At 43.4% G+C, this 24,183-nt stretch overlaps 2 protein-coding genes across 5 annotated transcripts in view; both read right to left on the bottom strand.

The window, feature by feature from the left end:
- MYO3B (myosin IIIB) overlaps positions 1 to 9,465 on the bottom strand; it is a 279,760-nt gene extending 270,295 nt beyond the window's left edge. The window contains exons 1-2 of the mRNA XM_069985142.1: positions 9,428 to 9,465; positions 9,233 to 9,272 (exon numbers count right to left, since the gene is read on the bottom strand). Of these exons, the coding sequence (XP_069841243.1) occupies positions 9,233 to 9,272; positions 9,428 to 9,434 (47 nt within the window). The 5' untranslated portion in view covers positions 9,435 to 9,465. The remainder of the gene's footprint in view (positions 1 to 9,232; positions 9,273 to 9,427) is intronic.
- Positions 9,466 to 13,460: 3,995 nt separating this feature from the next.
- Positions 13,461 to 24,183, bottom strand: part of UBR3 (ubiquitin protein ligase E3 component n-recognin 3) — a 169,130-nt gene continuing 158,407 nt past the window's right edge. For all 4 annotated transcript variants that reach the window (XM_069982888.1, XM_069982887.1, XM_069982889.1 and 1 more), the window contains 5 exons: positions 20,056 to 20,181; positions 18,887 to 19,066; positions 18,412 to 18,621; positions 14,972 to 15,111; positions 13,461 to 14,737 (listed from right to left, as the gene is read on the bottom strand). In XM_069982888.1, the coding sequence (XP_069838989.1) occupies positions 14,620 to 14,737; positions 14,972 to 15,111; positions 18,412 to 18,621; positions 18,887 to 19,066; positions 20,056 to 20,181 (774 nt within the window). In that variant the 3' untranslated portion in view covers positions 13,461 to 14,619. The remainder of the gene's footprint in view (positions 14,738 to 14,971; positions 15,112 to 18,411; positions 18,622 to 18,886; positions 19,067 to 20,055; positions 20,182 to 24,183) is intronic.

Genomic DNA, 24,183 nt, shown 5'->3' with positions numbered 1-24,183 from the left:
GTTTGGTGCACTGGGGGTAGTCCTGTAGCCCATAATGCACCTTTCTGCCCAACCACCGGCAGAGGGCGATGTCACTGCAGAATACTGTTATGGATATTCATAAGAAAGCACACTGCAGGAGCTGGTTAGCAGGCAGATCAGTGCACCAAACTGCCTTATTTACATATTTTTTTTAAAAAAGTAAGATTCATTATTAATGATGCATCACACCTTCCAAATAAAGATATGGCTGTGCTCCCCGTTCTCAGGCCTCTTGAAATCTAGCAGCAGTTTAGATTTATCTACATGGACCATAGGAAACAATTATCTGAAAATGACTTATTTACTTCTATGGGAGAGTTTTCTAGGCAAGAACTATGACCTGTGCAGAGGTCATTGTGCAGGGAGAAGGAGAAAAGCATCACCTATAGTGAATGGTGAATCCTGTAATACCTATATACTGGTATCTCCTTTCACTGTAATCTTGTCTGTGACAATAAGGAGGATGCTACATTAACAGAACTGGAAGTGTCAGCTTATTATTAGGCTTAGTGGCCAGAGTGAAAACAGCTAAACAATAAATAGTAAAATGTTAAATTATAAAAAAAAACTAAACAAAGAAAAACAAATTAAACATTAATCTTTTTGGCATCATTCAGGCCTCCAATAAAAAAAAATAAAATAAAATAAAAAACTGAAAAACCGCTAATGCGTTTTTTCCCCATGCAATTATTGTTGTTTGTTTGTTTTTTGGCCTTTTTTTCTGTCGTTTTTGACTTGTGTAAATGATGTGTAAATAATCTTTTTTGTGGTCTAGGCATATTTGTTGGCTGCATTTTTTTTCCTCTGCCATCACATGACCTAGTTGCTGGACCACAAAAGATGACAAAAACACCAGGAAAAAAAAACAACATACGCACGGACGTCCTATTGAAGTCTATGGTAGAAAAAATGCCACTAATTCCAAAAAAAATGCCACACCCCCAGCATGCTGCGTTCTGAAACAACTGACAACGAGTCTCAAAAAATGCCAGAGAGGAGAGAAAAATGTCACCCCACAAAACAGCATGTTTGTAAGGTAGATCATGAACTTCCATTGACCTCCAGCTCCAGTATGAATATTGAATATAGCATTAAATAGGTATTCATGCAGGTAAATAAAATTACATAATAAAATTAAATAACTTTGTAATATAACTTTAACCCCTTCGCGTCAGTAATTCGTATATATATGTTCCTACTGCACATACCCCGTGCAGTAGGAAAGTACATATACATTCCTGACTTTAGGGGCTTTTGATGTGTGCAGGACCGCTGCAGTGAGAGCGGTCCTGAACACATCAGTGTCCTGGGAGCCGGAGAGAATGACAAGCAGCTGTGATGCCGCAGCTGCTAGTCATACACTCCTTAAAGAGAACCAATCATGGACGAAAATCCATTTTTTTTTATTCCCTAATTAGATGTAAATTATTATTTTAATAACATTTGGAAATATAATTATTTTTCCAGCCACGTTTTTAAAATTATTCCCTTTTTACTTTCCTGTCTTGCACCAGCGCGAGCCTTTTGAAACGAGCCGGAGCGAGTCTGGAACTTTTCCCGCCGATCTGTTAATAAACTGTGATCTCGCGCTATCAGCGTGAGATCCCTGTGTATTACTGTGTCCCTAATGTGTCTAAGTGTCTCTAATCTCACTATAAAGATACAGACTGCCTTTGCAATCTGTGTCTAATACTTTACCTGATCCCCTGTTCCCTGGCTGTTTCGGTGGGCGCCGCCATCTTGATGACGTCATTGCGTTCCACCGCTGGACCGTACAGCGGGAATTCAGTGACGTGATCAAGATGGCGGCGCTCACCGGAACAGCCAGGGAACAGAGGATCAGGCAAAGTTTTAGATGCAGATTGCAAAGGCAGTCTGTATCTTTATAGTTAGATTTAGGGACTCTTATAGAGACACATTAGGGACAGTAGATAAATAGATGATCTATAGAGATTGCGGCATTTAAGGTACTCAGTGACAGGACAAGCACCTGTCACTGAGTGATCGGGACCCCCGCAGCTATGTGGACGGAGGAAATCCACTTAAAGGGGTTGTCCGGCGATAAAAAATTATTCACAGAATAACACACATTACAAAGTTATACAACTTTGTAATGTATGTTATGTCTGTGAATGGCCCCCTTCCCCGTGTTTCCCCCCACCCACGCTAGACCCGGAAGTGTGGTGCATTATACTCACCGCATCTCGTGTCGTCCACGGTCTCCGATCCTCAGCAGTGACGTCTTCTTCGGGAGGCCGGCGGATCTTCCCGAGTGCCGGCCGCCCTCTGCAGCGTCATCCGAAGCTCAGCCGCGATTGGCTGAGCATAACTGTGCTCAGCCAATCGCAGCTGAGCAGCTGATGACGTGGCCGCGTCATCAGCCGCGATTGGCTGAGCACAGTTATGCTCAGCCAATCGCGGCTGAGCTTCGGATGACGCTGCAGAGGGCGGCCGGCACTCGGGAAGATCCGCCGGCCTCCCGAAGAAGACGTCACTGCTGAGGATCGGAGACCGTGGTCGGCACGTGACAGGTAATGTATAGCGCACCACACTTCCGGGTACACGGGTGGGGGTGGTGGGACACGGGGAAGGGGGCCATTCACAGACATAACATACATTACAAAGTTGTATAACTTTGTAATGTGTGTTATTCTGTGAATAATTTTTTATCGCCGGACAACCCCTTTAACTCCGTCCTGTCGGATCGGCCATCCATGCATCCATGCTCTCAGGCAGGCTCTGTGCATAGATCGCCGATAACACTGATCTATGCAATGCTATGGCCTAGCATAGATCAGTACTAGAGATGAGCGAACTGGGTTTGGCTTTGAGTCGATCCGAACCCGAACGTTCGGTATTTGATAAGCTGGGGCTGCTGAACTTGGATAAAGCTCTAAGGTTGTCTGGAAAACATGGATACAGCCAATGACTATATCCATGTTTTCCACATAGCCTTAGGGCTTTATCCAAGTTCAGTAGCCACTGCTAATCAAATGCCGAAAGTTCGGGTTCGGATCGACTCGAGCATGCTCGAGGTTCGCTCATCTCTAATCAGTACATGCAATCTCTTGATTGCATGTTTTACAGTGATAAAAAGTGTATAAAAAAAAAAAAAAGGTTTTAAAAGTATTAAAAAACCCTTATAAACCCCCCTCCCATTAAAAGTTTAATAGACCTCGTTGCCCATTATAAAATTAAAAATATTTAAAACAAATAAACATATTACATATTATAGCATGCAGAATTGTCTGATCTATTAAAATATAACATTATTGTTCCCACACGGTGAACGGCGTGAATGAAAAAAATAAAATACCAGGATTGCCGATTTTTTTTTTTTTTTATTATTATTATTATATATTTTTCTGTTACACCAATATGATATTAATAAAATCTAGAGATCTTGGCGCAAAAAAAAAGACACCCCCAACCAGCCCTGTAGGTGGAAAAATAAAAGCCCTATGGCTCTTAGAAGACCCACACCGCAGAATTTCCAAGCAGGATTTTCTGCCCAAAGGGTATGTGCACACTGAGCAATTCTCGAGGAATTGTAGCTGAAAGTTTTCAGGCAGAATTCAAGCAGAATTTAAGCCCCCCATTGACTACTATAGGATTCCTCTAGCAGATCTACAGCAGAAAATTCTGCTCGGAAATTCTGCAGTGTGAACAACAGAGCAGAAAACCCATTGAACACAATGGGACTTTGCTCTGCACATTTTTTACGGGAGGAATTTCAAGCTGAATTTTGAGCTGAATTTCAAGCTGAATTCCTCGCCTTTTCCTCAGTGTGCACATAGCCACAGAACAGACATGTCACTTCTTTGAGCGGATTCTGCTAGAGGAATCCTAAATAAGTTAATGGGGCTTGTAATTCTGCTTGAAATCTGCTCGAATTCTGCTCAAATTCAGCTTCTATTCTGCCAGAGCAGAAAAGAAGAGGAATTTCAAGCAGAAATCTTCCCTCTTCAATTCCTCGCCTATTGCTCAGTGTGCATGAGCCCCAAAAGTGGCAGCAGTAAATGAAAAAAATGAAAAAAAATAAAATAAAATACCAGGATTGCCAATTTTTTTTTAATTATATATCTTTCTGTTATACCAATATGATATTAATAAAATGAGGAGGAACATTGCATTAATTTGACCCGGACATCCGGGCATCAATGGGCTAGGTCTTAAATGGAACCTGTCACTCCTTGGGGACGCGCGCGCTGAGAGATGAGTCCAACACCCATAGAGAATGACAGGAGAGTCCAGCGCTCCGTCATTCTCTATGGGTGTTGGACTCATCTCTCAGCGCGCACGCCGGGCTGCAGCGGCTGAGATCTTCATCACCCGACCGGATCCAGAAGTAGGACCCGGCGGGATTAGGTGAGTATAGGGGGCTCTAACGGGGGGGTCGGGAGCCTGTCACCCCGGCACGGGGGGTGACAGGTTCCCTTTAAAGGAGTTAATAAAGAAAATGTATAAATATGATTTTTTTTTTTCTTACCTTTTTAGGGCCCTTACACACTGAGCAATAAGTGAGGAATTGAAGAGGAATCCGCTCTTAATTTGTGCTAGAAACTTATCCTGTGTGGGTATGTGCACACGGAGCAATTCTCGCGGAATTCCGCCCGAATTCCGCCATAAAAAGCGGGCGGAATCCGCGTGGAATTCCGCCCGTGTAAATGCAACATTGCTCTTTCCATAGAGAACAATGGGATTTCCGCCTGCCCGTGCACACAGAGTAAATTTCCGTGCGGATTCCGCGCAGAATCCGCATTCCGCCCGAAGAATGTACATGTCAATTCTTTGGGCGGATTCCGCTAGAAGAATCCTATAGAAGTCAATGGGGTTTGAATTCTGCTGGTAATTCCGCTTGCATTCCGCTTGATTTCCGCGCGGATTCCGCTCAAATTCTGCCAGAGCAGAATAGGCGAGGAATTTCAAGCAGAAATCTTTCAGCTACAATTCCTCGAGAATTGCTCCGTGTGCAAGGGCCCTGTGCACGGGCAGTCGGAAATCCCATTGTTCTCTATGGAAAGAGCAATGTTGCATTTACACGGGCGGAATTCCACGCAGATTCCGCCCGCTTTTTATGGCGGAATTCGGGCAGAATTCCGCTAGAATTGCTCAGTGTGCACATAGCCTAAGGGTATGTGCACACTGAGGAAAAGGCAAAGAATTGGGTGAGGAATTGAAGAGGAATTTCAGCTTGAAATTCCTCCCGTAAAAAATGTACAGAGCAAAGTCCCATTGTGTTCAATGGGTTTTCTGCTCTGTTGTTCACACTGCAGAATTTCCAAGCAGAATTTTCTGCTGTAGATCTGCTAGAGGAAACCTATAGAAGTCAATGGGGGGCTTAAATCCTGCTTGAATTCTGCCTGAAAACTTTCTGCTTCAATTCCTCGAGAATTGCTCAGTGTGCACATACCCTAACATATGAACAGGGCAATGACCTATTGTGTTCAATTGGATTTCCGCTCTGTTGTTCACACCGTAGAATTTCCGAGAGGGATTTTCTGCCGCAGATCCGCTTTCCATCCAAAGGGCCCTTGCACACTGAGCAATTCTCAAGGAATTGTAGCTGAAAGTTTTCAGGCAGAATTCAAGCTGAATTTAAGCCTCCCATTGACTTCTATAGGATTCCTCTAGCAGATCTTCAGCAGAAAATTCTGCTCGGAAATTCTGCAGTGTGAACAACAGAGCAGAAAACCCATTGAACACAATGGGACTTTGCTCTGTACATTTTTTACGGGAGGAATTTCAAGTTGAATTTCAAGCTGAATTTCAAGCTGAATTCCTCGCCTTTTCCTCAGTGTGCACATACCCAAAGAACTGACATGTCACTTTGGGCGGATTCTGCTAGAGGAATCCTATAGACGTCAATGGGGCTTGAATTCTGCTTAAAATTCTGCTTTAATTTTACTTGCATTCCGCCTCAAATCTGCTCAAATTCTGCTTCTATTCTGCCAGAGCAGAATAAGGGTATGTGCACACTGAGGAATTCTCGAGGAATTGAAGCAGAAAGTTTTCAGGCAGAATTCAAGCAGAATTTAAGCCACCCATTGACTTCTATAGGATTCCTCTAGCAGATCTACAGCAGAAAATTCTGCTCGGAAATTCTGCAGTGTGAACAACAGAGCAGAAAACCCATTGAACACAATGGGACTTTGCTCTGTACATATTTTACGGGAGGAATTTCAAGCTGAATTTCAAGCTGAATTTCAAGCTGAATTCCTCGCCTTTTCCTCAGTGTGCACATACCCCAAGGCTATGTGCACACTGAGGAAAAGGCGAGGAATTCAGCTTGAAATTCAGCTTGAAATTCAGCTTCAAATTCCTCCTGTAAAATATGTACAGAGCAAAGTCCCATTGTGTTCAATGGGTTTTCTGCTCTGTTGTTCACACTGCAGAATTTTCTGCTGTAGATCTGCTAGAGGAATCCTATAGAAGTCAATGGGGAGCTTAAATTCTGCTTGAATTCTGCCTGAAAACTTTCTGCTTCAATTCCTCGAGAATTGCTCAGTGTGCACATAGCCTAGAATAGGAATTCCAAGAAGAAATCTTTCCTCTTCAATTCCTCGTTTATTGCTCAGTGTGCATGAGCCCCAGAAGTGGCATCAGTAAGAGGCGACACAGCCCCTCTGCTCATGCAAACGGCTATGTTGGGAACTACAGGTCTGCTTAAGCCCCTTGGTCCCAGCACAGTTGCATATCATTACCAATGCTGTATGCAGTGTTAGCGATCCTGAGCCTCCCCTGATGTTTTTTTCTAATGCATGTTAGCAGTAGATTAGACATTACACGAGGAAGCCTCAGCAGCCTATAGACGGACAGGTGCTGATTGACCACTGTCCTCGCTTGCTCTGCTACCCTATACTGCAGCTTCTAGTCCAGTAGCGCCACCATGTGGGTTCTTTGATAAATCGCCCTGTTATTTTTCTGGATACCTAGGCAGGTCTGATAGTCAGGTGCCTAGTATTGTTGTGTGACAAACCCTGTGACATCTACTGTATAATGGCCAACATACTGTGATTCGCAATTCCCCGTAAGGGTGCCTTCACACCTACCGTATCGCAGTAGAAAATCCGCTGCGGATCCGCAACAGATCCGCAGCGGATTTAACTAAATGAATGAACACAGCATTAAATCCGCACTTACAAATCTGCTGCGGATCTGCTGTGTTCATTCGTTTAGTTAAATCTGCTGCGGAGCCGCAGCGGATTTTCTACTGTGATACGGTAGGTGTGAAAGCACCCTTAGAAAACTAAATACAATTTATTTTATTTTTTTAGTTTTTTTTTTAAAGTGCTTCAAAAAAATGCATGAGAGAGTCTTGGGTTACAAGCTCCACAATACAGACCTTAATAAATAAATCTGACTATACCATAAGCAACCTGATCCCGACACAAGCTTCAAGTGACAGACAAAATGTTAATGTTTGGCCAGGCTGCCCTTTGGGTCAGATTGCTGCTGTCTCTGTGTGGGCAAAGGTTTTCACTGCTGTCATTACTTTTATAGCTTGATGAAAGATTTTGCAAGATGATCTCTAATATGCAGGGGTGTTGTTCGTACATAACACATCAAACTACAGCGTGATGATAACCTTACATATTTAGCAGGTCTGTATTGAATTAAGGGGGGTGCATCATGCAGCAAACTATATACACAAAAACACAGAAAAATGCAACAGCTCACCGCAATGGCAAAATACAGACCCACTACAGACATGAAAATAGTTAAAAGCAGCCCCCCCAACTGCTAAAAAAAAAATCCCACAAAAATAATGAGGCTCTTGGTTACCATTTGCAAATAATAATAATAATTTTTATTTGTATAGCGCCAACAGATTCTGCAGCACTTTACAATTCTGGGGGTACATACATAGACAAAACTAGTCATTACAGAGATATACATATAATTATCCATACATGAGGAGTGAGACCCTGCTCGCATGCATGAGCTAAACCACTCCACCACAACACCACAACAAGGTAGCCTCATATCGGGGCAGACCCTACACTGTACTATGGCCTCTCCATGGCGTAAAATACGCCTATGCTCTTGGCATGCAAGATCTGTCTTAGACCTGCAAAAATAATTGCAAACTATATATAAGAGGATGGTCATGTGGTCTTAATAAAAAGAAACAGCTGCAGACTATACTGGTGTGTACAATAAGTCCACTAATGTATATGTGTGTTGTATATGTTAGTCTGCTTTTTTTATTTGCAGGTACTGTAATTTTGTTAGCACAGACTCTATAGTTAATAATTATACTCAGTTATTGCTGTATCTTGCTGTGGTCACTAGATGGCTCTACTGCAGCAAATATATATACAATAGAGTTTACATGAAGAAAAGCCAGTGTGTGGTGATAACCACATGGACTGCCAGGGGAACCTGGTATGTATACGCTGGGCTGTAGTCATGTGTGACCAGTCAGAGCCTGCAGAAGAGAAGATGGTTTCAAAAGGGAGAAGGAGTGGTAAAGGTTTATTGAGTCAGTTAAACTCACTGACTAATGTCTATAGCAGAGATGGGGAACCCTCAGCCCTCCAGCTGTTGCCAAACTACAATTCCCCTCATGCCTGGACAGCCGGGAATTGTAGTTTGGCAATAGCTAGTGGCCTACGGTTCCCATCCTTGGTCTATAGTGATCTCCTCACTCTCCACAATCAGACCTGGGGGTAAAGAAGAATTATGCATGTGGATTCCAACCCAATTCTGTTCCCACAAGTCACCTTTTCCAAACACATGCCCACTCGACTGGGCCGACCATGCATATACACGTTGACATCGGAAAGAATAACTGTTTGCTGACAAACAGCTATTGAAGGAATAATGGCAGCGAATGGGTGAACTGCTGTCAGCTAGCCTGCCAACTAAAGGAAGCCATACCTCCTCCAGCTGCCTCCAGAAACGTCTAGAGGGGTCAGGACAGTAGTAGCAATGCCACTAATGTATGGAGGGGTGTAAACAGCCACAAAGGTTGAAACAAGTTACTAGTCGATTCCATTATTACTCAGTGGCAATATATATATATATATATATATATATATATATATATATATATATATATATATATACACACACACACATAATATATATATATATATATATATATTTATTTTTTAAAATTTTTGCAAAGTTAGTAAGTCATGGGGACAGTAAGCAAACACAAAGAGTATTGATACTATACAGGGGGGGTTCTTGGGGTGTTTCTTACCCTGATCTCTGCTCCTGGGGACTTGCTGTGGGCTCAGATTCTGTAAAGAGAGCAGCCATTCTGTAAGAATAGTGACAGCATGGGAGCTTCGAGGTAAAGTGAAGCCATAACAGTATAACGAATGTCAGAGCATCAGAAAAGATAGTGTACAAAAACAATAGATTGTAGATAAACCTGCACAGTATAGTAACCTACCTGACATAGTGGTGCCGCGCTGCCAGCTCCTGCTTCTTGGCAGAGGGAAGCTAATAAACTGGCAGCAGATAAAGATTGAATTATTAAGTAGAATTTGAGGAGCCCCAGAGTTGTGATGAATGAAAGGAAGGGAGAGGCAAGTAAGTGGTTAAGTGATGCTCGCTCTGCTGAGTGTTCCCTGGGAAGTCTGGATATTTCCATAGCACCAGGTAAAGTTACACGATTCATTAACCTAAACGTTGTCTCTTAAATGTATATACAGAAACATTAAATGATAATGACGTCTGGCGAAAACGGACAATAATTCAGCCCTGAATGGAACAGGACAATAGATGTATCAGTGGGTATCCAAAAACTACACACAAAGGGGGAGATTTAGTAAACTGGTGTACAGAAGAATTGGACCAGTTGCCCCTAGCAACCAATCAGATTCCACTTTTCATTTTCCAAGGAATCTGTGAGGAATGAAAGGTTGAATCTGATTGGTTGCTAGGGGCAACTGAGCCAGTTCTAATTTACACCCCTTTGATAAATCTCTCCCAAAGATTCTTGCTTCTCTTTTCTTTCAGTTCTGGCTTAAAAGGCATTTGTTATGTTAGTTTTCATAACATCCCAGCATGCTAAAGGTGGTATTCTGTTAAACGCAGTCCTTATCCACAGGATAGGGCATACTGTAAGTGTCTGATCGTGGGAGGGGGGCAACCTCTGCTATCTTAAAAACTGGTACTCTCTCCGCTTAATGGAGTGGTCGGTTGGTACAATTCCCACTCATTTTCCACCAAAGATAGTTTTACAGGGTCCACTGTGCGGTATAAATAATGATAGTTATGGACGTGGTGATACCAAACATGTATAGTTTTTTTTTTTTATGTTTTATGTAAGAATAAACTTCTTAATTTTTCCCTTCCCCCCTATCCCGCCACCATTCCAGCCCCCCTTGGAACCAAACATGAGGGAGAGGAGGACACAAGAAAATTAAGATATTTATTCATGGAATTTTAACTTGTGTAACGATTTTGCTTTGAAAAAAAAAAAAAAAAAAAAAAAAAATTAAAAAAATGTTTTATGTAACTCTCTTTTGTATGGTGTATATAATGTAAATTTATTATTTGGGGGTATAGGTGGGAATTTATTGTATTTATTACACTAGTATACATTAACCAGTGATCTTGTGATCACTGTTACAATACACTGTACTACCACTGTAGTGCAGTGTTATTGTATATGTCAGCATTATGCTGACAGGCAATCTACACAACCATATCTATCTTCAGAAGTCCCACGGCTAGGTCCTGGCTTCCGATCAGTAAGTATAGCAGGCTTACATCACTAAGACCCATTACATGCTGCTGTCATGATTGACAGTGGCATAAAACAGGTTAACGGGGTCATCCAGTGCTACAAAAAAATTGCCACTTTTCCCCTCTCTTGTCTCCAGTTCAGTTGTGGTTTGCAATTAAGCTCCATTTACTTTAATGGAACAGAGTTCCAAACCCCATCCAATCTGGAGACAAGAGAGGGGGAAAAGTGGCCATGTTTTTGTAGCACTGGATAACCCCTTTAACTACCCAAAGCTGTAAACTACAGCAGTTCATCAGCTGTCATACCCACAACTGATCCCACGCAGAATACAGCCCATTAGCAACAGCTGTAAAGAGTCGTATTGGCAGTCACTAAGGGGTTAAAGTGTCCATCAATCCTCTGATTTTTAAAACTACATCCTTTTCTTTTTTGGCGTTGCCATGTCAATGTTGAGGAGTGTAGATAACACTGGTTTACACCATGGACAATGATGATCACATCTCTCCTTCTTTCCCTTACTACCCAGTGACCTCTGCACAAGTCATCTACAAATATGACAAAGGTGTCAAAAGTTTTGATTGGTCCACTGGTGTTCAGACCCCTGATGATCAGAAGAACAAGTCTAGAGAAGTGTGCATGCTCTTCCTGCTCCGTATCACGAGATCAAGATGGCCAAGTAATGTAAGTCTATGGGGCTGCCTCCCTTACATAGACACGGAGAAATGAATGGGGTATTTTCATCTCAGATTGTTATCCCTCATTCCACTTCTCATCTTGTCTAAGTGGTGGATGGCTCAATACTAGAGATGAGCCTGCTGCTCTTGAGATCTGTTGCCGCATACTTTGGGTGCCTGGAAAAGCTGGATGCAGTCCTGGAAGAAGTCTCCCAGGACTGCATTAAGCTTTTCCAGGCACCACACTATGAAGGTAGTTTGCGGTTTTGGAGTCGGTGGGTATTTTTGCCTTCCCCTGGATCAACACAGAGGGGTTTCTGTAGGTTAGACTTGATTGACTCTTGTCTTTTTTTCAACCTTATTAACTATGTTACTATGCATCTTTTCTTTACTATTGTAAACTTGATCATCTCTATGCAATACCCTTACAAGCTGTAATGTTTAGATGCATAAGGAAAACTTGCTCCATGGTGTAGATCAGTCATGTCAAACTCTGGCCCGCGGTGCCATTACTTTTGGCCCGCCTGGCAATTCAGAGTTTGAATTACATTTGGCCCACCATGGCTACTATAACCGAGACTGTGGGGGAGGGCTGGCTAATATATGAGACTATGGGGAGGGCTGGCTATTATATGAGACTACTTGGGAGGGCTGGCTGCTATATAAGAGAAAATGGGGCAGGGCTGGCTACTATATGAGACTATGGGGGTGGGTTGGCTACTATATGAGACCATGGGGTTGGGCTGGCTACTATATGAGACCATTGGGTTGGGCTGGCTACTATATGCGACTATAGGGCAGAGCTGGCTACTATAGGAGACTATGTGGGAGAGTTGGCTACTGTAGGAGACTATTGGGGAGGGCTGGCTACTATAGGGGACTATTTTGGAGAGCTGGCTACTATATAGGACACTTGGGGTGGCTGGCTACTATTTGGGCACTACTGGGAGGGCTGGCTACTATCTCAGGCAATTTTGGTTGGGTTGGCTACTACATAGGGCACTATTGGGGGGGGGGGTGGCTATTACATGGGTTGGGGTTTAATCATATCATAGCAATTCATCATGTCATTTATCATAATGCACAGTGCTGGGAGACTCACACCACTGACAGCACCAGGACCGCAGCATTCACGCTTCAATAATTATCAAGGTTGGCCCGCAACTTTGTCAAATTTTTTAATTTGGACTGACATCTGTCAGTGGTTGTTCAGGAGAGCCCTATATACACCTTAGACTGATTGCCGAATTTTCGACTTTTATATTCTTGAACAAATGTTTATAAAGATTTTTAACACACACACACACACACACACACACACACATATATATAAATAGATATATATATATATATATATATATATATATATATATATCTATCACACTACATACTGGGGGGGGGGGGGGGGATTAATCATTTGCGCCAGGGAAAAGGCACAGATTTTTCTGCAACCATCTGGTTTGCGTGAGGATCTGTGCATTCTCCCTGGGATACACCCTGCTCTTCTAATGGGTAAGGGGGTTTGGGGAATAGATAAGGCAGGGTTTATCACAGGTGTAAAACATGGCAGGAATCCACATCTGGTCCAGAGCTGGTATAGATTTCTGCCCCCGCTGTGCGCCAGGTGCAGGTACCATTGGATTTACCATAAGGTGTGTCCATATCGGTGACCCGATAACCATGAAATTAAATATTTTAGGTCTTTAGGCTGAGTTCACACCAGTATATGAACAATTTTCTGCATCTGTGTTACAGCCTCAAATGCTTATAACTTATAACTGACAGGTGTCACTTCTGGTCATCAGACCTGTATCAGATCAGGACTTGCATCCATGCTATATAGCGTAAAACTAGCCTTAGTGAATTCTGGGGGGCACTGGTTGTTATTGGGTAGACTCAGCTGTGTATGGTGTGTTACAGGCAATGCTCTATGGGAAAAGCATGCAAACTAGCAAAGAAAAAATAGTATCTCTACTGCCACCTGCAGGTAACTATGCAAACAACCTCATAATACCCATTTTAACCACAGAATAAAATAAAAAAAACAACAACATACATTTAGGTTAGATGATCTATTTTTATTGTTTTCTACATTTTTTACAAGACCTAGATGACCATGTCTTGCTCAGGTGTCATTTAAGCCCATTTCACTGCATACAACAAAGTACTTACCCTTGCAGAAAGAAAAAAAAAAGTTGGAACATAAAGTTGAGGGTAAAATCAAGAATACAGCGATCAGATATCACATTAGAATTTCTTATCTAGCGAGAGTCTAAAATTCCTGAGAATGAATTCAGTTTTAGCAAAGCCTAAAAAAAAGCTTTCTGCAGACCCTCCGGACAGATAACGCACTTATTTATATGTCCCTGAATGCATGTATTTCGCTCTATACACACAGACAGTAATATTTATATTTGATTACATTTCAATTTAAAATTGTCATTAATAACATCTGTATACCATCTGGAACTATACAATATTTCACAGGAAACAAATAAAGAGTTTTACAATGGATTTTTACTTACATATGAACACTCAAAAGAAAACGAGAAGGACACAGTAATAGATTAGTTTACAGTGAGCTTATCAAACATTAAAAGTGCAGTCCCACTTAGCAAATATAACTAACCCACCCGGCCACACTAAACTAGCGCTTCAGTATGGTTGAGTAGCTTTGTAAGGCTGAAAAGCCCCCCCAAAAATTAAATATCACAAATCATCACAGCACATAATATTCACAACAATCTCCCTGTATCCCCCCACCCCTTATGGCGGCTTGTACTGGAGATGGATGACCCTGGTGGTATACAATGCAGCACTAACAAAGCCTAATGTCGGCCTGTTGTATTGAGCCGTGCGCTATACGTGTCAGTAAAGTCTCCAGTGACTATACAATTCGACACATAAACATGTTGCCAAAAGCAAGAAATTATACATAAAAAATGTACAGAAACTAGAGAAATATTCTACATAGAAGCGGAAATGCGCCTTAAACATTCAGTATTCATTGTGCTTTCAGGACAACGCCAGCCGTAGTCTTCCTTTTGCAGGTTTCTCGCTCTTCTTCTTCTTCCAGTGCTCGCAGAGATGTGTTATTAGTACAATAGCACCTAATCACTAAAAAGCTTTATGGCGGCAGGGATCGCACCTGCCTCTTCTTTCTATGGGAAGCCCTTTGCTTCTTGCTAGCAAATTCATTTACGACTGCATCGATCTTCACAGGCCATTGTAATGCGGAGCCCATCTCTTATTGATGTGGTCAAACGTGTGCGTCACCCACTGTTGCTCTAGCACATTGTAACGTTCCTTGCAGATGTAAAGAGGTTTTCCGCGTCTGTGAAAAGACGGTAAAGGATGTAATGAGGCATCTTTTTTTAATGGCGTATTAGCAATTGAACATTAAAGAATAGAACAAACAACATTATAGAATAAAACAACAATGCATTAGTGCTGGAGGTCCAATATGTAGGCACAAGTGACAAGCCACACTATACAGAGGTGAAAATCATCTTCCCATCGCAGACATCGGAACATTTATCAGACAGTAATAGCCAGCAGTTCCTATTACCTGAGTTCTCGGTCTTCCTCGCCGTGTGCATCTAGATACACAGAGCCCCAGAGGCAGAACCGATGCCCCCGAATTATTATTATTACTGAGGCGTTGATTAACAGGAAAATCCCTGTACCGGCACCACAGTTCTGGGAGTGCTGGAATAGAGGAAATAAACAGGAAGAATGAGAGTTAGGTCTGGGTTTCATGTATCAGGACAATACTTTCAACCCTGTTCTTTAGGCTACTTTCAGTCAGCCGAATTCTTGACCACCACTTTATTTGTTGTCTATAGAAGTGCTTGAAAAAGCCAAGCACTATACTCTGCTACCTTTGGCACTCCCTTAGACAATGAACGGAAAGGTGGTTCAGTGAGCACACTGCAGCCATAGGTGCCCACAGTGGCAAAAGCCCTTAAAGAGGGTTTCCCAGGACCTTAATACTGATGGATGATCCCTTGAATAGGCCATAAATATAAGATTTGTGGGTGTCGGACTTCAGGACCCCACACCAATTATCTAATGGTGTGTTTACACTGACAGATTTTTTAAGCCAAGGCCAGGAATGGATTTGAAAAGTGGAGAAACTTCAGTCTTTCCTTTATGACCTGTTCTCTGTTTATAGTCTGTTCCTGGCTTTGGCTTCAATAATCTGTCAGATAAATCTGTCTGTGTAAACAAACCCTAACTAAAGAGTCCAAAGCTTCTGAATGGGATTGTCACTATTGGGCGCAGTCTCTAAAAAAATTTAATTTTTTTAGAGCTGTCTGTGCTAAACAATGAAGAAAATGCAGCATGTATCAAAACACAGCTAAATGGGTTAAAGAAGTTGGACACCCATCAATCTGATATTGATAGCCTAACCTAAAGGAAGTCTTCAATATTAAAGGGGTTATCCAGCGCTACAAAAACATGGCCACTTTTTACCAGAGACAGCCCTGCTCTTGTCTCCAGTTTGGGTGCAGGTTTTGCTGCTCTGTTCTATTGAAGTGAATGGAGCTTAATTGCAAACCGCACCTGAACTGGAGACAAGAGTCGTGCCGTCTCTGAAAGAAAGTGGCCATGTTTTTGTAGCACTGGATAAACCCTTAAACCCTTCAAGGACCGGGGCAATTTTTATTTTTGCGATTTTGTTTTTTCCTCCTTGTGCATAAAAGACCATAGCAGTTGCATTTTTTCACCTAGAAACCCACATAAGCCCTTATTTTTTGTGCCACTAATTGTACTTTGCAATGACAGGCTGAATTGTTGCATAAAGTACACTGCAAAAGCAGGAAGAAAATTCAATGTGTGGTGAAATTGAAAAAAAACAAAACACATTTTGTGTTTTTAGTGGATGTGTGTTTTTACACCGTTCGCCCTGGGGTAAAACTGACTTGTTATATATGTTCCACAAGTCGTTACGATTAAAACGATATGTAACATGTATAACTTTTCTTGCATCTGATGGCCTGTAAAAAATTAAAACCATTGTTTACAAATATACGTTCCTTAAAATCGCTCCATTCCCAGGCTTATAGCGCTTTTATCCTTCGGTCTATGGGGCTGTGTCAGGTGTCATTTTTTGCGCCATAACATGTTCTTTCTATTGGTACCTTGATTGCGCATATACGACTTTTTGATCGCTTTTTATTAACATTTCTCTGGATTTGATGCGACCAAAAATGCGCAATTTTGCACTTTGGGATTTTTTAGCGCTTACGCAGTTTACCGTACGAGATCAGGAATGTGATTAATTAATAGTTTGGGCGATTACGCACGCGGTGATACCAAACATGTTTGTTTATTTATTTATTTACTTTTATTAATAACCTGGGAAAAGGGGGGTGATTCTGACTTTTATTAGGGGAGGGGGCTTTTTATTAATAGCAACACTTTTTTTTTTACTTTTACACTTATACTAGAAGCCCCCCTAGGGGGACTTCTAGTATAAGTGCTCTGATCTCTCATTGAGATCTCTGCAGCATAGATATGCTGCAGAGATCCATGAGATAGGCACTCGTTTACTTCCGGCTGCTGCAGCCGGAAGTAAACGAGTGCCAAGCCGGGGACGGCGCCATCTTGGAGCAGTCCCCGGCCGGCTTCAGTTACGGAGATCGCTCCTCCGGGATAACATCCCGGAGGAGCGATCTCCCCACTAGACACCAGGGATGACGCTGCGTCCGGTAATCGGATGCAGCTGTCAACTTTGACAGCTGCATCTGATTACTGTATTAGCGGGCACGGCGATCGGACCGTGCCCACTAATATCTGCGGTCCCGGGCTACAAGCGGCACCCGGGACCTCCGCGGTTCAGCGCCTCTGAACGTCCTTACCGACCGCAGGGCGTAAATATACGCCCGCGGTCGTTAAGGGGTTAAAGTCCTGGGAAAACTGTTAAAAAGTAAACTGCATTACTAAGAAGGTCTACAAGAAAAGTCACCACTACTAAGGTGGTCACCATGAAAAGTGGCAATATGGAAAGGCAGAAGAAATATCAGCATAAAGCCTTGACTAGTCAGCTACTAGGTAAGGCCTCATTCACATGTCCAGTGTTTTGCACCTTGCATCTGTGCTGGGGAGATGGCAGCTGGGAGTGAGTAACAGCAGCGGGGGAGATGGGAGCCGGTAACGGGGGAGGTGAGAGCTGGTGACAACAGCGGGGGAGATGGGAGCCGGAAGTGGGGGGCAACAGGCAGCAACGGAGGAGATGGGAGCCGGGAGCGGGGGAGATGGGAGCCGGAAGCGGGGGGCAGCAGGCAGCAACGGAGGAGATGGGAGCCGGGAGCGGGGGAGATGGGAGCCGGAAGCGGGGGGCAGCAGGCAGCAACGGAGGAGATGGGAGCCGGGAGCGGGGGAGATGGGAGCCGGAAGTGGGGGGCAGCAATGGAGGAGATGGGAGCCGAGAGCGGGGGAGGTGAGAGCTGGGGACAACAGCGGGGGAGATGGGAGCCGGAAGCGGGGGACAGCGGCAGGGGAGGTGAGAGCTGGGACTGGGGGGGAGATGAGAGCCTGGAGGAGCGGTGACATGAGTGGGGGGAGGCATCCATGCTGCCATCCGCACAATGACCTGTCCGATTTTTTTCACGGCAATGATCACGGCACGGATGGTGTGATTGCACACATAGGATTTTATGGGCCCTAAAATTGTCCGTGGTCGCGTATCTGCGACCACAAACAATTTTATGGGATGTGTGAATAAGGCCTAAGATATAAAGTAGTCAGTAGGTACACATAATAAGTGACCCCTAATACTCTTGGAAGTAAATATTTTAGGTCTGCCATCCAACATACACGCTAATGGTAAAATAAGAATAAATTAGAGATTTGGAACCAGCATCGTTTATCCTATTTACACATGATATTAGTTTCAGAGTAGATTCGGGGGGGGGGGGTTATATGAAAGCAAGCTAAGGTAGCTGCACATTACGTGAAACAGTTTTTGTATAAAAAGTCAAAGAAACAAATGCAAAGTCTTACCAAAACACATTCACAGAAATTTTGCTGCTTGCAACACAGACCCTTCAAGCAAACAAACGTGCCACAAACAAGGCAAAGTGCAGGATCCTTGGGAACTTTAGTGCAGACGCTGCAGGCTTTCCTATGGTAATATTGGAAAATGGTGTTGTAGACGTCTGGCAATTGAAGAAGCCGTGGTAAATCCCATTTAGTCTCCCGAATAAGTAGAGCCTGAGAGAATAAGGATATTGAAGTAACAGATATTATATAGCATATAGCCTATACAGACAGAGGGGCACATTTATCAAGTGAAACATATACATCAAATTTATTGAAAAGACATGTGACATCTAGAGATGAGTGAACTTACAGGAAATTCACTCATCTCTAGTGACATTTGTTTTATGACGTTTATGGCAACTGCTGTCTGTTATATTTTGCATTAGGTTTTTTGGGGAAATTGTAAAAAAAGAAAAATTATAAAATGAAAGCGTACATTAACTTGGTCAGGTTGCTTTTCTGTAAACATTATGATTTCTGAGCACCACTGAGACATCAGGTCGAATGCAGAGACCGGCCAGTCCAAGCAAGCCGCGCTGCTGAACTCTCTTGATGTTTGAAGGATTGATGGTAAAAGTCCTAAGCAACTACAAAGGACAACAAATTCATCTTCTTCCTGTAAAACAGCAAAGAACGAACAGATTTATCACAGAAAGGAAAAAAAAAGACAAATGCGTACCACTTCTTATGGTGAAAAATAAACTTGAATAAAGAGGTTTCCCTCTATACTGTTAAAGGAGAAGTCAGGCGGATTATAAAATCCAGTAGGCAGTATGGGCAGGGGAAAACTGATTGAAGTACTAACTTTACCTCTCCCCGTGCCTGCAGTGAGCTGCGGGATCGACCTCACGCCCCCCACTAGAAGGCATTTTCCTCCCTGAGTTGTGATGACATCACGGCTCAGGGGGAAAAGGCTGATGGACTGGCCACTCAGCCAATCAGTGACTGGAGTGCTGTCCTGCCGCAGCCACTGACTGGTGAAGTGGGATGTCAGGTAACCATGACCCTGAGAAGCAAACATGAGTGCGGCAAGGTAACGTAGTAGCCCGGCATTGGTGGGAAGAGGAAAGGGGCTTTACATACTCGGAAAGAAAAATCCACTAAGTATGTAAAGCAATAAAAAATGACAAGAAAAAGTATTGCAGCGGATTTCACTGAGGAACTCGCAGCCTGAAATCTGCTGGGATACTGTATGTGTGAAACAGGCCTTACAACAGAATCTCTCTCCTGCAGTAAGATGGGAGAGAAGTACTTCACCGAGTGCTTCTCCTGGCTTGTTCTATCAAATGAACAAAATGTATGATGTGTCCCATGACTCGGCAAATAAAAAAAAAAAAAAAAAATTAAGTTACAGTGACACTTTAAGAAATAAAATATCTATGACCAGTTCAGGTTTCGCCTCTGGTCTTGAGAATGGGTTTAGCTGTTTTTGTATCAAAGGCCTGAAAGGGAGAGGGCTACAGATGTGTGAAGCATGCAGCATTTTTATTCTCCACTTCGAGAGGTGAAGAAACGCTACAACCAGAGAGTAGCACTGCACATTTTCATACCTGACAATGCTGAATGTGACATATACAATAAATACTCTATGGCAGCATATTGTACCTGACAGCTTGGAATATCTGTTCCGAAGAGATGGTGCTGGAGAAGGGTTGTGATCCTCAGAAAGGGCAGACAAAACTGCTGCAAGTGATGTTCAATGGACTCTGAAGTCCAAGTCACAGGGCTGGTCTGAAAAGAAAAAATAAGTAAAAGTTTAAAGGACAAGTGCCATGAAAAACTTTTTCCCAGTAATTGAAGCACATTACAAAGTTATATAACTGTGTAATATGCTTCAATCACCAATCTGCCTCCCTTCCCTGTCTTTTCCCTCCTCCATCCCCCACCAGGAAGTGTCCTGACTTACACAGACCTGATTACTGTCGTCACCGTCACCAGGCAGCTCCTTCTTGTGAGGATGAGTCATCAGCAGGAGGGCTGCTCTAGGTCCTGTTACACCAGCCCCCCCTCCCCCTCCTTGTCAGGTGACTCTGCTTGCTCAGCTTATCTTCTCTAGTGACATGACTCCTTCACTGAGTCCACAGCAGCAGGAGAGAGGGTATGAGGGGAGGGGGGAGCTGCCTATGTGCCAGAGTCAGTCAGAGGGAAGATAAGCAAGTGAGATGTGACAAGTGATGGCTTGCAGTTGTTCAGCCAATGGGAACTGAGGAAGCCTGTCACCTGACAAGGCAGGGGAGGGGGGAGGCTAGTGTAACAGGAGAAGGAGCTGAGAGAAGAGCTTGGTGACGGTGACGACAGTAATCAGGTCTGTGTGAGTCAGGACACTTCCTGGTGGGGGGTGGAGGGGGGGAAAAGGCAGGGATGGGAGGCAGAGAGGTGATTGAAGCACATTACAGAGTTATATAACTTTGTAATGTGCTTCAATTACTGGGAAAAAGTTTTTCATGGCACTTGTCCTTTAAAGACTGCTAACAAGCAAGCATAAACACAGAAACATAGAAGCTAGAATTCCTAAGGGGAGGTCACGATGGCTAGCTTCTCCGACTAGGTGGGCCTAAGTTCCTGATCCTGTGTCCCTAACCTCTCAACGGCAGTCCACGGTCACCACCGCTGTGCAAACATAAGTTTAGCCAAGTAACTGAAGTCAGTGTATTCAAGGTGTACCATACTCATCTATTATCTACCAGCGTCCGAGCTGTGATCTACTGAAGTATAAACCTCTATGATTTCTGCCAGCGAGAAGCTGAAAGTATTTATCAGCTATCAGTAAGAAAACTGTGAAGTATTACTGGGCTGCAGAAATACAAACAGATAATTTGGAACAAAAATTACTAAATAGCATCCGATATGTTACTGCAACCACTCCCAGTGTGAAATTGAGGGAAATCCACTTCCGGCTACTCCATAAGGCAATTTATGCTTTTAACTTTTCTTACTCCACCATGCCAGATGATTTCTTGACATATTGTCCAAAATGTAAAGAACCTAGCGCAGATTTATTACACTGTGTTTGGTCTTGTTCTTAAATTTAGACATACTGGCAATTAGTACAAACCTTTATTCAGAATACATGGAATGAATCCATACCTCTAACTCTACTCAGTTATGTTTTTCATGTTGTGGTAGCCGGGGATGGAGTTCCCTCTGAAAAACCTATAGCCTCAAAATGTATTCATCTTACTCTGTTATTGGCCTTAAAAGGCTTACTAAACCGCTGGATCTCTGACACACTTCCCATTATTTCTGAGCTAACAACCTCGCTTAAAGAAACTCTTCATTGGGAAATGCTGGATGCAATCCGCAACAAAGATGTTTCCACAAAAAATTTCATTAAAAAAATTGCATTTTTTTCTCATAAAGGTTATGTCACAGGAGGAGAGGGAAGCTGTTGGGAAACACTTTTGTAATACTGTTTGGTATCAGATGACGGAGGCAAAGGGCACCCTAGGAGTACTCAGAGTTCCAGAGTACTCTTTCTATCCTGTAGCGCATTCATTTTTGTTCTTTAGATTCTATTGTTCTTTATAGCAAAATTGTTTTCAAACTTACTATATTCTATCCTATTTATGTCTTCCTTTGATATGTAACTGTATTGTTATAGATAAAATTTGAAAAATCTAATAAAAATATTTGGGGAAAAAAAACAACTATGAAGTATTAAGTACTGAATTACATTGTACCAGGAGAGACTGTTACTGCATGGTGTGTACTGTACTAAGGCTAGACTCACAAGTAACGCATTCAAAGCAGATATCTCTCCTGTCATTTACAATGTGATTACATACTCGCAGTGGGATTGTCACCCTGCTGCGAGTATGTAAGTGCAGCTCCCATTAACCCCCCCCCCCCCCCCTTACTGCCAGGAACATACTGTACCAGCTCCACGCTCCGGCCGCATCTGGGGCGTCAGTCGGTCTTGCGCAGCCCCACTAATCAGTTAATGGGGCCAGCACTTACATACTTGCAGCGGGATAACAATCCCGCTGCGAGTATGTAATCACACTGGAAATGACAGGAGAGGTATCCACAGCTGATTTCGCTACAACATGCAGCATGAAATCTGCTGCGTATACGTTACGTTATGTGCATCCTGCCGCGAGTTCGTAAACCCATATAGAGTTTACTGGGCAGGGATCTCTAGCGGGTCTCGCTGTGAATTCGCAGCGAGAAATCCGCTGCGGATCCCGTACGTGTGAACATACCCTAAGGGTAGCTTCACACGTAACGTATCTGCAACGGATTTCCTCTCCTGTCACTTCCAATGTGTTTACATACTCGCAGCGGGATTTTCATTCCGCTGCAAGTATGTAAGTGCTGGCCCCATTAACGCAGCGCACTGATTGGTTGAGCGGGACGTGAAGACACCGGGAGCCCCGAAGCAAGCCAAAGCGGGGAGCAGGTGAAGTATACACTCCGGCACGCACGCGGGGGTTGTTTTAACGGGGTGGGCTGTGGACATACAGCATGATGTGCATCCTGCTGCGAGTTTGTCTGCCCATAGACTTTACTGGGCAGGGATCCGCAGCAGGTCTCGCTGTGAATTCACGCCGAGAACTACAGGCTGTCTGTGCCGGAAGCTCACCCCGACCTCGTAACTGCACTGGGGGAGGGGGGTGCCTAGTCACTATGTGGTGGTATTATTGGTGGTCACGGTGAGGTGATATTTTTTTTGTATATACAGGTGTTATTGGTAATATTGTTCTTGGTTTTCTGGATTTGATTACTGTGTGCTGGTATGGTGATAATATGGTAACTGTGTGACGGTATGGTGATAATATGGTAACTGTGTGACGGTATGGTGATAATATGGTAATAGTGTGAGGGTATGCTGATAATATGGTAATAGTGTGAGGGTATGGTGATAATATGGTAACAGTGTGAGGGTATGGTGATAATATGGTAACAGTGTGAGGGTATGGTGATAATATGGTAACTGTGAGGGTATGTTGATTATATGGTAACAATGTGACGGTATGGTGATAATATGGTAACAGTGTGACAGTATGGTGATAATATGGTAAGAGTGTGACAGTATGGTAATAATATGGAAGGGGTAGATGTTTTTGTTCTATCCCCTATTAGTGATGTTCTGGGGTCACTTCCCTGCACTAAGCCCCCACAGAACTATGTTTTCTTATATGCCACAAAGCATCCAGTGTATAGGAGGATATTACAACAGCTGCAGGCACTACAACTGCCAGCATGTACTGACAGTCTGTAGCCCTCAGGATATGCTGGGAGTTGTAGTATAGTAGTACAATCCTCTGATAACCGCTGTAGACAGATGTATTGCTGGACCTCTCAGAGACTACAACTCCCAGCATACCCTGAGAGCTGTATAAATGTAGGGTGTTCTGAGAGTTTTAGTTCGACTGAAAATGTTGTTCACAAGGGATTTGTCACAGATACAGATGAATCCAGGGAAGGAGCGGGTAAGCCTGTCGTGTCTCACTGGTTCTATATTGGTGGGCCCAAAGGATTATTTCCTCTGGTGGGCCCCAGGTACCCCAGTCCGACACTGGACAGAAGCGGTCCCCGAACTAAGACGTCCCCGGCTTCCTTCATTCCTCCATCATGTCTTTTTGATGAGAAGAGCGGGCATCAAGCTAAGAGGCACCCAAGCACAGCGGCACCCAGTACTCAGCACCCAGCACTACTGAGCGGCTGTCAGCGCAGGGGGGCACCACTCAGTAGTATTGGGTGCTGGGGTGCCGGCCTGCCAGCTGTGCCAGG

Source organism: Dendropsophus ebraccatus, chromosome 9 (genome assembly GCF_027789765.1).
Source record: "Dendropsophus ebraccatus isolate aDenEbr1 chromosome 9, aDenEbr1.pat, whole genome shotgun sequence".
Taxonomy (NCBI): domain Eukaryota; kingdom Metazoa; phylum Chordata; class Amphibia; order Anura; family Hylidae; genus Dendropsophus; species Dendropsophus ebraccatus.
This window is presented reverse-complemented; position numbering and strand designations above follow the sequence as displayed.